The sequence below is a fragment of the Corvus cornix genome, chromosome 20 (assembly GCF_000738735.6).
Source record: "Corvus cornix cornix isolate S_Up_H32 chromosome 20, ASM73873v5, whole genome shotgun sequence".
NCBI classification, from domain to species: domain Eukaryota; kingdom Metazoa; phylum Chordata; class Aves; order Passeriformes; family Corvidae; genus Corvus; species Corvus cornix.
Window position 1 is genome coordinate 3,615,615 of NC_046349.1, and position 13,286 is coordinate 3,628,900.

At 46.2% G+C, this 13,286-nt stretch overlaps 1 protein-coding gene across 12 annotated transcripts in view; it reads left to right on the forward strand.

The window, feature by feature from the left end:
• The window catches only part of PTPRT (protein tyrosine phosphatase receptor type T), a 430,013-nt gene extending 417,815 nt beyond the window's left edge, over window positions 1-12,198 (forward strand). For all 12 annotated transcript variants that reach the window (XM_039563312.1, XM_039563314.1, XM_039563318.1 and 9 more), the window contains 4 exons: window positions 2,101-2,226; window positions 3,543-3,706; window positions 4,560-4,695; window positions 5,392-12,198. In XM_039563312.1, coding sequence (XP_039419246.1) covers window positions 2,101-2,226; window positions 3,543-3,706; window positions 4,560-4,695; window positions 5,392-5,445 — 480 coding nt within the window. In that variant the 3' untranslated portion in view covers window positions 5,446-12,198. The remainder of the gene's footprint in view (window positions 1-2,100; window positions 2,227-3,542; window positions 3,707-4,559; window positions 4,696-5,391) is intronic.
• The last annotated feature ends 1,088 nt before the right edge of the window (window positions 12,199-13,286 follow it).

Below are 13,286 nucleotides of genomic sequence, written 5' to 3' on the forward strand. Positions count from 1 at the left end.
GGCAGTGCATGAAGTCACTTTGACAGTTTCTGTAGCACAGTGTCACCTCCCTCGAGAGTGCAGCCAATGCCAGAACACCCAGGTGGCACTGGAAGTTAAGGAGGATTTTAAAGTTTGTATTGTATGAGCTACCAGGACCAGGTGTGGCAGCTTGATATCATAGAATCATTTGGTGTGGAAAAGACCTCTAAGATCATTGACTCCAACCTCGATGGAGTTATCTCAGCACTGCCAAATTCACCACTAACCCATGTCTCCAAGCGCCACATCTACATGTCTTTTAAATCCTTCCAGGGATGGTGGCTCCACCACTGCCCTGGGCAGCCTGTTCCAATGCCTGACCACCCTTTCAGTGGAGAAATTTTCCCAGTATCCAGTCTAAGCCTCCCCTGGCACAACTTGAGGCCGTTCCCTCTCCTCCTGTCCCTGTTACCTGGGAGCAGAGCCCGACCCCCCCGGCTGCCCCCTCCTGTCAGGGACTTGTGCAGAGCCACAAGGTCCCCCCTGAGCCTCCTTTGCTCCAGGCTGAGCCCCTTTCCAGCTCCCTCAGCCGCTCCTGGGGCTCCAGCCCCTCCCCCAGCTCTGTTGCCCTTCACACAACCACTGTGTGATTGAGCCTCACGCCAGTGGCCTCAGCCCATCAATCCAGATCCCTCTGCAGATCCTTCCTGCCCTCCAGCAGATCATCAGATCCATTGTGGAGATGCATTTTCTGGAGGGGGACTTGGCACCGTGCCCGCCCTGTCCCTGCATGACAATGTTGTCATCACCTGCCTGTTGAGCAGTGCCTGATCCCAGGCTGTGCCCTGAGCACAGGGAAAAGGTGCAGATAAACCCACGTGGAGGTCAGAGCACACAGCAGCCAGTTTTCAGCAGTGTGTACACCTGTGTGTTTGGAGAGGTGGCCATCCACACACCTGCTCTGGGAGAAGCAAAGTTCCCATGCTAAGGGAAGGTTTAATCTTTTTCTGCTTTCCAGTGCACCTTGAGGTTGTTTGCTAAAGCTCCTGCTCGGCTCACATCTCCCTGCCTGTGGGACAGATGCTTTGAGAGGAGATCACTAGGCAGCTTGAAAGTCTGAATGAAGAGTAAAGAATCCCTTCAAAGGACTTGCTTGTGTGGTCGTGGCTGGCTTGCTTAATCTTGAAAAACCAACAGGGGCAAAGATGCATAAGATTGTGTGAATATCCCACCCAATTTCAATCCTATGTGATCAAAGGAAGAACAGGAGTGCAGAATTAATGCAGTTGCATGCACACTCGACATTGTTGCTGGCAGTGATTGAACTTGAAAAGCTTGGGATCAAGTTCAAATGAGCATCTGGGGGTTTCAAAACTTGTACAAAATTACACTTGAAAATAGGAAGGAAAAAAACCCACAAAGAAATACAATCTTAGCAGAAACTGCTAATGAGATCTCATGCAAAATATTTTTGCGCCATGATCTATTTCCAGATGGATTTAAAATCCTTAGATTGTAATTTGTGTGCATAGGATGTTTTTTGTCCTTTCAACTCAATGACATCAGCACAAGAAAAAGACTTCCAGCCTGCTTCACAAACTTCAGAGATGCAGTTGTGGTTCACCCTGAAACCAGAAACTCAATCTCCTTCCCCTGCTCACTTGGTAGAGCCAGAAAGATAAAAAGTTCATCTTGCAGAAAAAAAGAAATTCCAGTTTGTTTGAATTAAGATTAATTTTCTTGGTGCCTGGACTGTTTCCTCATTTTTACCAAATCTTTATGGTTCCTATTAAATTTATCTACAGACACTAATCTTCTAATGTTCCTTTTCAATCTCTACCTTTACAGAAGCTTCATTTGTCAGCCACCTTCTCTGCACCTCTAGACCCAGAATTCAATCCGTTACAAATTGTGTTCATGCAAAAATAAACAGCAAGAAAAGTCCAGGCCCTAAAATATATTTCTTTTTTTCTTCATACTCAGGATATAAAATGTTTTACTGAGCTAGAATGAGATCTTCTCTGAACAAAGCCACATTTTACAAGATTGGTGATGGATTTTGAGCTGGTTATAAATCCAAATGGAATGATTGAGTATGTTCATAATTAAGATTTCTGTTTGGTTTTGTTTATTTCCTAGCTCTGCATGCAGTACTGGCCTGAGAAGACATCCTGTTGTTACGGCCCAATCCAAGTGGAGTTTGTTTCCGCAGACATTGATGAAGATATCATCAACCGGATATTCCGGATTTGCAACATGGCCAGGGTAAGAGAGGAGAGATACCACATTTCCTGGTTATTCTCAAAAACACATTTTGACTTGAGGAAGAGGCAGAGCCAAGACTTGTGGTTTAGAGATGCAGAATCCCTCACCTAGGAACGAAATTCCACTGCAGCTACTTCCTTTAATTAACATTTAATCAGCCTGCATTGCTAAAGGACTCTTGGCTGAAGGCAGCAAGTGGATGATATGAGCTGAAAATCTGTATTTAAATGGTGAGCATTTTTCTGTGTGTATCTGAGAACAATTCATCACTTTGTAGCCAATACAAAGCCATCAGTATTGCAGGAAATAAACTGGGATGGTGTCAGCAGCTCTCCATCTGTCAGCTACCAGGCAGCATCTCTGAAGACAGATGCAATGTTTACTGGCTAGACTGGGATTCCCAATTGCCACTGCTTTCCCTATAAATAAGCAACTGCCATTTCTGTAAGCAACTCTTTGTGTCCCTCAGCCCCAGGACAGCTGAAATGATAGAAACAAAGTTTATCTGCACACTGAGCCTTGGCAATCCGACTTCAGGGCTGCAGGAAAGGGCTTCAGCAGAGGATTTTTCTCTCATTAGTTGTTTCCCAGATTGATTAGGTTTTCTTTGTTGTTCCTCTTTCATTTTTTCTAATCAGAAATGGAAGCAGGCTCCACAAATTGTATCTCCTTGCAGTTTAACACATCAGTCTCCGCATGGTCAGAGCCTGGGCAGCAGTTCCATTGTGGCACTGCAGAGGGAACCTTGTGGTCCAGTCACAGAAATTGATAAATTGGTTGGATATTAGGCACATTCCTGTGTCCCAGTGAGAGCCTGGGGATCATAAAGCTGGTCAGACCAAGGCTCTGTGACTCTCAGATGGAGCTGGCCTGTGGATGCAGGGCTGGCAGGGTGGGTGCTGTGCACTCACAGCTCTCTGCACTCATCCGTGTCCAACACCACGGCCACTGCCAGCAAATTTATGAGGGTGCTTTCCCTCCACAGTCCCCAGAGAATTTTTGAGGGTCACCTTTACTTCTTAGGGCACAGAACAGGCAACCAGGAAAGAGATATTTGATCTGTTTGTGCATTTTGATGAAACTTTATTCTGGAAACCAAACAGGGGTCCCATGTTCTTGGTGTCTGCCTGGCTCTGTAATAATCGTTATCCAGGCTAGGGATCAGCCCTTGTTTCTGCACTGTGTCAGGTACCCAGAGTGGACAATGCTAACAGTGCAGATGCAGAGGGGAGGATGCTGTGTCACCAGTGCCCCAGCTCTGCCCCGTCCCTGTGCCCCTGCCCCGTCCAGCACCCTGAGCAGGCCCTGTGTTCCAGCCGCAGGACGGGTATCGCATCGTGCAGCACCTGCAGTACATCGGCTGGCCGGCTTACAGGGACACCCCTCCCTCCAAACGCTCCCTGCTGAAGGTGGTCAGGAGGCTGGAGAAGTGGCAGGAGCAGTACGACGGCAGAGACGGGCGCACTGTGGTCCACTGCCTGTAAGTAGGGCTGGAAAATGTCTGCAGCCTCACGCGGTGCTGTGTGAAGACAGCTGGTTGTGGATCTGGAAATCTGGTGGCTTGCCAGGCTTCAGCTGGAGAAAATGCAGTTAAAGTACATTTATCATACACTGCAAGTTGGATATTGTACTGCATTATAGTATCCTGGCCCAGGGATTTTACTGATTGCAGTGAGAAATAGCTCCAAAAGCTCTGCTACATTGTGGGTCCTGTGACTGGAGCCCAGAGAGAGCTGAAGCAGCTCTGCCACATGCCCAGCTCTGAGCACAGAACTGCTGTGAGCCCAGAGCAGGGATTTGCAGCACTGCAGTCCTTGAGATTCCCTGTCCACCACTCCAGGAGTCCCTTAGCCCTTCCATCCCTGCCTCCTGGTCTACAGGTCTCCACTTTCACAAACTCACAGAATGGTTTGGGTTGGAAGGGAGCCCAAGCACCACTCAGTCCTAGTGGACACCTGCCACTGTCCCAGGTTGCTCCAAGCCCTGTCCACCCTGGCCTTGGACACTTCTAGGGGTCCAGGGGCAGCCACAGGTTTTCTGGGCACCCTGTGCCAGGGCCTCCCCAGCTTCAAAGGGAGGAATTCCTTCTCAATATTCAACTAACCCTGCCCTCTGGCAGTGGGAAGCCACTGCCCCTTGTCCTGTCACTCCATGCCCTTGTTCCAAGTCACTCCCCAGGCCTCTCAGAGCCCCTTTAGGCACACAAATCCTTGAATATCCATGACCAGTCATTACATTAAAGACCTTCCCCAGTGTCCATGGGGTGTGAGCTGTGGGCTCTCCTTCCCTCAGCCTCACCAGCTCCACCCTCACCTCTTTTCTCCTGCTCCCAGGAACGGCGGGGGACGCAGCGGCACCTTCTGTGCCATCTGCAGCGTGTGTGAAATGATCCAGCAGCAAAATATCATCGACGTGTTCCACATAGTGAAAACGCTACGGAATAACAAATCCAACATGGTGGAGTCACTGGTGAGGCTTTTTTCTGCTCATTCTCCCACCCACTGTGTGCAAGGCACTTCAGGATAGGTAAGAAAATGTCATGGCTTAGTTCAGGATGAATCAAAATGAATCAGAACATGAAGGCATCAGAGTTAAAACTGGTCCTGTTTTAGCATGTTCAGTGAATCCTCCTGCTTCTCTTTTTGAGCAGAGGGGATGCCCTGGCAGAGTGATGGGCACACTGTCCCATGCCCAGCTGCCTCAGGTCAAACCCCACAGAGCTGTCACCATGGCTGTGGGAAGAGTGGGATTTGTCCTCCTGTCCAGCCCAGTGCTGGGTTCTGTGACGTGCCTTGAAACCAGGAAGGTAGAACAGTCCAGCCCCCAGGCCTGGCTCCCTGCAGCTCAGGAGATTAAAGTGTCCTGAATTCAGTCATCTCCATCGATCACACTGAGTCCGTGCCTCAGAAGCAACACGTGCACTGAGGGCTGGAGGCAAATAATGAATAGTCCAGACTGAGGCTGTCTCTTTGAGTGCTTTTCTCTTCCATTGACAGCACCATCTCCCAGCAATGCTTGCTCAGGATCACACAGGAACACAATCAGTGTTTGCCTGCTCCTGCCAAAGGGTATAAGAGAGAGGGAGGAGGTGTTTTTGCTTGTAGAACAGGGCTCTGAGGAATTTACCCATATCCTGATGCCATTCCTTTGTGTTCTCTCTTTCAGGAACAGTATAAATTTGTATACGAGGTTGCACTGGAATACTTGAGTTCCTTTTAGCCCAGCCAAGGGAGGGGACCCCACGATGTGCCAGACCCCAAACTCTGGCGGATGCTTCTCCCCTGTCCCGCACTGGAAGGCAGTAACAAGTGTGGGAAGGAAAACAACTCCTTCCTGGAGCAAGAGACTGAGGCTGCAGAGACCTCCCTGGAAGCGGAGGCGATGCCTGTGTGTGCTGCTGCCTGCTTTCTATCAGAACATCTACTGCTTCTTAAATAACCTACTGTAAAAATTAGCAAAATGGGAGACAGGCTGAAAGACTGGACTTTCTAATCCCCTCTGACTTCTCTCCTCTTTTGGATTGTATTTTTGCTCTGCTTGCTGCAGAGTGGGGAAGGAATGAAACCCTTAGGAAATTCTCTTTTAAATGTCTCCTTTTTAATTTATAATTTTGTTCTCAAATCCCAGCCTTTTAATTTTTTAATTTCATGCAGCAGTCATTTGGGAAAAATGAGATAGCCATAGGGGATACATGAAATGTTTCATTACGATTTGTCTACCTTATCTGTTTCCTTTTATTTGTTTTTCCAAATGAAAAGGCCAACACAGACACAAAAACAAAAAAGAAAAAAATGAAAAGAAAAAGCTGGGGTTCTCTTCCCATGTGTAGTCCCTTTAAGCATGAAAATAGATGGTGGAGATGAGAAGCTGTTCATGGATTCACTGCCTCCACACAAATGTTTCCTCCCAGTTTCTGCTCGACTTCCAGGGCTGTGCATGACCCAGTTCCATCCCTCTGGTCTGTGTCCTTTTGCTGCTGGTGAAGCCACTGAGGACTTTCCCAGCCACTAGAACCTGAAGGTTAAATATTTGCATCAAACCAATTGCATTTGTCTTGCAACCTCGGTAACTTCGTTACCGCATTTTCCAAGTATTTGCTGGGGTGCAGTGTGTCTGACAAACAGGGTATGAAGTAGGTATTATTGCTCATATACTATCTATGACTCTTTTTTATTCATTATTTGTATTGCTGTAGAACTTAGGACCCCTAGTCATGCCAGGACCCTGCTGAACTAGGCACTGTGCAAACAGACAACAAAGAAAGCTCCTGCTCAAGAGTTTAAAGTCTGAAGGTTCTTAAAATTGGGTTTGGGCAAGATTTCCTCACTATTTCCAGGCCCTACTAGCTTCAAAATTGTAACCCATTGGAGCTGTAGGAAAGGTGATGTACATACACAGGAACCTAATCTGACACCTGTAAAGAGAAGTGTTAGCCCAGCACAGCAACTTCGCTTCTTAAGCAAAATGGCTTTTGTTTTATTCTGCAAATTGCCTGTGCAAGTCTCCTTCTCTGAAACAAACACCAGATGTGTTTTGCCATGGCTCTGGACCTCATTCTGATGTCTTAGCAGCTAAGAAATTGCTTTTCTGAAAAAGTATGTTGAAGTAGTTAATCACTAAGGTCTGCGGGGTAATCTTGGAGAAAAAAAAAAAATTGAATGAACAAGACTTTACAATAATTAGTATTTCAATTTAGCCATTTATTTATCTTGAGGGTGAGGGATATGAGGTTGCTCTGTGTGTAAATTAGATTCTGGCATGTATGTTTCTTCAAATTCAGACTTGCTGAAAGATAGACTGAAGTTAAGAGTTTAAGGAAACTCCAATTTTCTTATCACCCTGTAGTTTTCCACCCTCAGGTAAATACTCGGAGGCTGCTGTGAGCTCTGTCCTGCCCATGCCAGGCACAGAGCATGCCAGACGTTCAAAATGCTTTGCTAATTCTGTCTGTGAGTTCAAAAGGCACCTCTGTTCCATGGTCATTCTTTCTGCAGTCCCTCGCCTTGACCAGGAGGGATGGAAATGAAATCTGGCAAAAGCAGCTCTCGACTCAGACACAGCAGTGCCCAACCAGTGGTCGTCCACCAGGACCTGCACCAGCTTAGGGAAGGATGCTTGGAGTTTCATTAATGCCCCTCTTGATAAGCAAAGGAGGGAGCTCACAGGATGCTGAACCACCTGGGATTTTTCTAAGGAGCTTTGGATTCTTGGCTTTAATATCATGAAGGCCTTAACTGATCATGAACCACCTTCTCACAGGAGCCTCTGCACTGTTCCTGGTTGGTCCTTTCTGTTGCCTGCCAAAAAGTCATGAAATCATCTTTAGTTCCAGTTGGGGCTGTAGGTGGGTGTCTGGCATCTCAGGCTACTGGTCTGAATTGGGTTTTTCTCTTTTTGCAACTAAAGAACACAATTCAGCAGGAAAAAAAACATAAATAGAAGGCAAAGTAAAACTGAGATAAAAATGAGAGGAAAGGTATGGTATTAGTGTTATGATTACAGGTGGCTGGATGGAATAGTGTAGGTCAGGAGCTGGGAGCTATTAGCAAAGAAGAGGGAAGAGGGAATTCTAATCTCAGGATGGGGTTTTTCAACAAGTGCCCCGGTATGAAGAAGCTACAAATCAGCAAAGTGGTTTTGAGTCTGCTCACTCCAGAAAGCCAGAGGGAACCACTCCCTGTGGATACTATGGAAATATTAATTAGTATTTAGCAGTCTGTTAATTTCACATGGAAAGTAGCACAGTGACAGGTCTCCCTCATGGCTTCAGGGAGTGAAGCCAGCACTGAGGGTGACAGCTGGGATAAGGGAACAGAGAGGTAAAGAGATGCCAGCGTCACTGAGGTGTGAAGTGTAGGAGGTAATTTAGGCTTAACTTAAAAGAAAGTGGGTTGAAATGCCAGAGTCAAGCCCACAGGAGGGGTGTGTGTGTGAAGGGAAGGAGGTGTGGGATGAGCAGAGCAGAACAGCACTGGCAGTGCAGCTGTTGAGGGTCTGGAGGTAGGTTTGAATGTGTTTTATGGTATGAAAAGTGCTACTAAAGGATCAGGTACCTGCATCAGCTGGCCCACAGCAACTCACTGTGTGCTCAGCCCTCTGCAAATGCCAAGTGATGTTGGCACAAACTGCAGGGAAAGATACTGAAGCTAAATTTTACATTTTATAGGAGCTCAATGGAAATGTTGGTTACCACAGCCCAACTGTTAGTCACAGCTTATTATGTGGCCACTCAGCCGTGTGTCTGAACCTCCTAATGTCCAGCCTACAACCCATGTGGAAAGATGCTCAGCAGACACTGCAGATTGTGTTGCCAAACTGTTACAAATTCCTGCAGTTACGGTGCTTTTGGGGGGCTGACCCAGCTCCAGTCTGCGTTGGCTCAGGGATCTTCATGCTGTTCCTCCCTGCACTGTGCATATATGCCAAGTGTGAATTAATGATGAGGGGAATTGTGTGGAAAAGCTGACTTTAAATCACTTTATTACCTTGAGGTTGTTTAAACCCTAGAGAATAGCCCCTAGTGAAGTAAGTAATGTGTTTGAAGCAAGATTATGGGTGATGGGTTTGTTTTCACGGTGAAAGAAAGAAATTATGGGATGAGATAAAGGAGGTTTTCTCCTGGAAGGATTAATAGTCAGTGTGAGCTTTTCAGCCTAAGCATCCCCTGCAATGGATGGAAAGTGATAATGTGCAGTAAAAAAAGGTGAATTCCTCAGTGGTTGAATTTTAGGCTGGAAAAAAAATATTGGCAATATTTGGATGGACATAGTGAAGATGAACTTCTTCCCATGGAGACATCCTTCAGGGGTGAGGGGGCAATGTTTGTGATAGCACAGAGTTGGTGTGAAGTTTGGTCTGAAATACAAGGAACTAGAAATAGGTGGTTCGGGGTCACTGTCTCATATAGAGGGTAACCAACATCTTAAATTATTAAGGGATGTAACTGCAGCAATGAATTCCACTGGTTATCAGTAATTTCTAACCTTTTATTCCGGAGCTGTAAACTCCCTGGGGAAAAAAGAGTCCAGTGGCCACAGAGACCCCACAGCAGTAGACTTAAGCCTGTGGATGCTAGACTGGTGTTTCCATTTAGTTTCCAGAGGCCCTTGAGCAGTAGTTTGGTGGATTTCCTTTGGGAATCTCAAGCCAGGGATTGCTGGTCACTGCTCTTGGTGTGCTGTAGAGTCAGAGGAAGGAGAGAGGCTCCTGCAGCAGGTGGTTCAGGAGGCAGTTAAAGCAGTTTCCATCTGGAAGAGAAGGAAAGGAGAAGAAATCTCCTTTGGGAGAAACCAAACATTGGAGGAGAAGGCAGATGAAATGGATCCTGAAACAGGTAGGAAATTTGCACCTTGCTCTCTCTCTCATTCTTGCGCAGCTGCTCTCATCTTTCTCTTACTCTTCTGAGTTCCTGCCAAGATCATAAAAAACAGGTAATGTCACATTCCGTGCTGTGGAGATGGAGCACTCGGAGTGTGACAGAGGGAATAAATCCTTAGGGACAAAGATAAAAGAAGATTTGCTTGAGAGAGGAATCTTCAAATATGAGGTGCTTCTATCTGTCCCACTTGCAGAATTTTTAGTGACGTCACAGGGCAGTGCACAGTCCTGGCATGGGTGTGCAATGCAGTGGAAAAGTTCCCCTTGGGAAACTTCACTGTCCTGTAATAAATGTGAACAATCCACTCCATGACTTTGGCAGCACAGTTAATTTTTGTCATCTCCCCAGCCAGTGCAAGGGGCATCTCAAGACCTTGGTGTGAAACTGCTGCATTTTCATTTGAGAATCTTTAATTTGTCTTAAATGTACAAAAGACAGACAACCCCATTTTTTTTAGGGAAATAAAGGGGGCCATGCGGCAAGGGTGGCAGCATTTATTTAGCATAACCACTGCCACTGGGTCAAAAATTCCATATTGCTGCTGTCTGAGGGCAGAACAAAGCACTGCAGCTGCCCTGCCCAGGCAGAGGAGCAGGAGGAGCCAGCTTAGTCAGAGAGACAGATGTGAGTCATGAGGATTCTGTTAACCCTCCTGTGCTCCTGTTTGTTTAGATTGCAGTCTTCTATAGCCATACATACATAATATACAATTTCAATGCAAGTGCTCTTTCTTTCCCTGTTCCCAAAAATACCTACAGCTCTTTTTCCTCGAGGGTGAGCCAACAGCGTAGCGAGCAAAGCCCAATTTCTGCCGTTTTGGCAAGGACCACTAGGAAAATCCATCATGTATTATCTGTTCATTGACTTGGAAAAGGTATCAATCATCTCCCTCATATGCATACTTGAAGAATGTACAATTTGCTCAAACTGTCAAGCAGAATCATACATTTTAACATACCAAGACAAAATCCTGGTGGTACAGAGTGTGATTGAAAGAAAAAAAAAAGGAGACAAAAACTTGCTGACCTCCAGTGACCTCTACTCTATAATATTTGCTGTGTTAAAATATTTTAAAAGTTTCCCTTGTGAAAAAAAAATAAACTACGCTCAGAATATCCTACAATTTAATGTTGGACTAGCAGAATGTGAAAACCTGGCAGCTTTTCCAGTTTGTAAAAGCATGAGAGATCTAAATTAGTCTTTCCATCCTCATCCCAGTTCATGCAGCAGATTTTCCACCACTATTCTGTTTTCAACCTGAGCCTTAAAAGACAAGCTAATGCAGCAGACTGAATGCCAGGTGCTGGTGTTCCCATAGTGTTTCCTGGCAGGGTAGAAAAAAACCAAAACAGAATGAAAAGGAAAAAGAACAAACTAAAATGTTTTTTCTTGGAATTCAGTTCAATGAGCTGTTTCTGAGCAGGATAAACAAGAGCCAGTCCGTGCCGCTCTGGAGGTACAGGATGAAGACACGTTGTTGATGTCCCTTAGGGACCAGTCCTGGTATTTCATGTGTGGGTACCCAAGAGTGTAGTGGTTCCTTTAGTGGAGGCAGTTGTCACAGGAGGACTGTTTCAGTGGAGATCTGTTACCCTGAAATGCCGCTCTTTGGGACACCCTGTGAGACACCTGAAGTGTCCTGCACTGTGGAGATGTGTGAGCACATCATCTTTCAGTGAGGACCTCCAGGAAATCTTCGTGGTGTGAAATAATGGGAAGGAGTGTGTTTTGGGGGATGGAAGAGGAAGTGGGGCCAGCACTTTACAAGCTTTCATGAATTTAGGTACTCTTAAGTCTCCCCAGGACAAACACTGCTCAGTTTTTCACATTGCTGGCAGTCAAACCAAGCTTCATGTGCTGGGCTTCCATGTACCTGGAGCAGAACTGGAATCACCCCCTCATTGCCCCTCTAGCCCTTTCTTGCATTGCCAGCATTTAAACACTGTACTTCTATGCCAGAAGTTTGAGCTGCATCCTTAACACCTCCTTTAACCCATCCCAACTAACCACAGCGACAAAATTCACTCCCACACTGATTTAATCTCCTCCCTTCCCTCGCCGACCCTGTTGGAATTAAAATGTGCCAGCATCACTTCTTGCCAGACTTGTCACCACTTCACACAGCGATGCTGTGGCTGCCTCTGGATGAGCAGTCTCCCATTCCAGCTCCCTGGATGTGTTTTTGGGCAGGGAGGAGTGCTGCATGAGAGCGAGTCTCTGCTGTTGCGATGTCGCCCCATCTCCTCCCCCCGGCCTTTATGGATTACTGGTGAAACCCACTTGTACAGTTTGGATGTTTGATAGATAAAGCACGTATGAAAAAAAAAGGAAAAAAATATAAATACAAAACTCTCAACACTGTGCATTCAGTGTCTTTTCTTTCTAGCTTAAAAGAAGGAAGGTAAATAATGTCAAGTCAATGAATATCAGATATATTTTTTGACTGTACATTACAGTGAAGTGTAATCTTTTTTTTACAACTGCGAGTCCATCTTATTTATTCTTGTAAATGTTCCCAGACAATGTTTGTAATATGGGCTGTGTTGCAAATCCATAAAATAAATCTGTGATCTGAGATTAATGTTTTACTAAGAGACTCTTGTACTTGTGCCTTTTCTTTGCACTTAAGAGGAGACAGGGCATTGTGAGCAGCACTGCTGGAAATGATGAGGTGATTGCATGACAAAAAATAAGACCAGCATCTTGTCACAGTGATGGGCTTTGCATCATGGTTGTCATTCAGGAGATGAAGAGCAGCAAAGAGAATTCAGCAGGCACTTCAGCCTAGCTGCAGATTTTGTGTCAGTCCTCTCAGAAAGCCTGTGGATGTGAGCTAAGTAGTTTTGAAAATTACAGTCTTAGCAGCATGGGTTAGAGCAAAGCATATTTTTGCAACTTTTTCTCTCTAACAGGTATTACTGTATTGTTTCCTTGGTACTCAGTGCTGAATGACAATTGCTGATAGGTTCCTGAGATTTTTCTGGTGGCTTCTATAGATAAGACAGGTATTTTTGTTGTTGCTGAGCAGGGATTGCAGAGCCAAGGCCTTTCCTGCCCCTCGTATGGCCACACTGGGGAGGGACTGGGGGTGTGTGGGAGGCTGGGAGGAGGCACATCCAGGACTGGTGACCCAAACTGACCAAAATCAAATCCCAAACCTTGTGACGTCATGCATAAAGTGAGGGAAGGAGAAAGAAAAGGGAAACATTTGGAGTGATGGTGTTTGTCCTCCCAAGTAACCAATTAGTGTGACAGGGCCCTGCTCTCCTGAGGATGGCTGAATACCTGCCCCGACATGGGAAGTGAGGAAGGAACTCCTTGTTTTGCTTTCCTTATTTGCACAGCTTTTGATTTCCCTGTCTTTATCCCAACCCACAAACTTTCTGGCTTTTACCCTTCCAATTCCCTCCCTGATCAGCTGGAGGGGGGTGAGTGAGTGGCCGTGTGGGGCTTGGTGGTTGCTGGGGCTAAACCATGACACAGAGCCATAGAAATCATAGAATCATGGAACATCCTGAGTTGGAAGGGACCCACAAGGATTGAGTCCAAACCCTGCACTGACACCCCAACAACCCCACCCTGGGCATCCCTGGGAGCTTTATCCAAACGCTCCTGGAGCTCTGGCAGCCTCGGGGCGGTGCCCATTCCCTGGGGAGCCTGGGCAGTGCCCAGCACCCTCTGG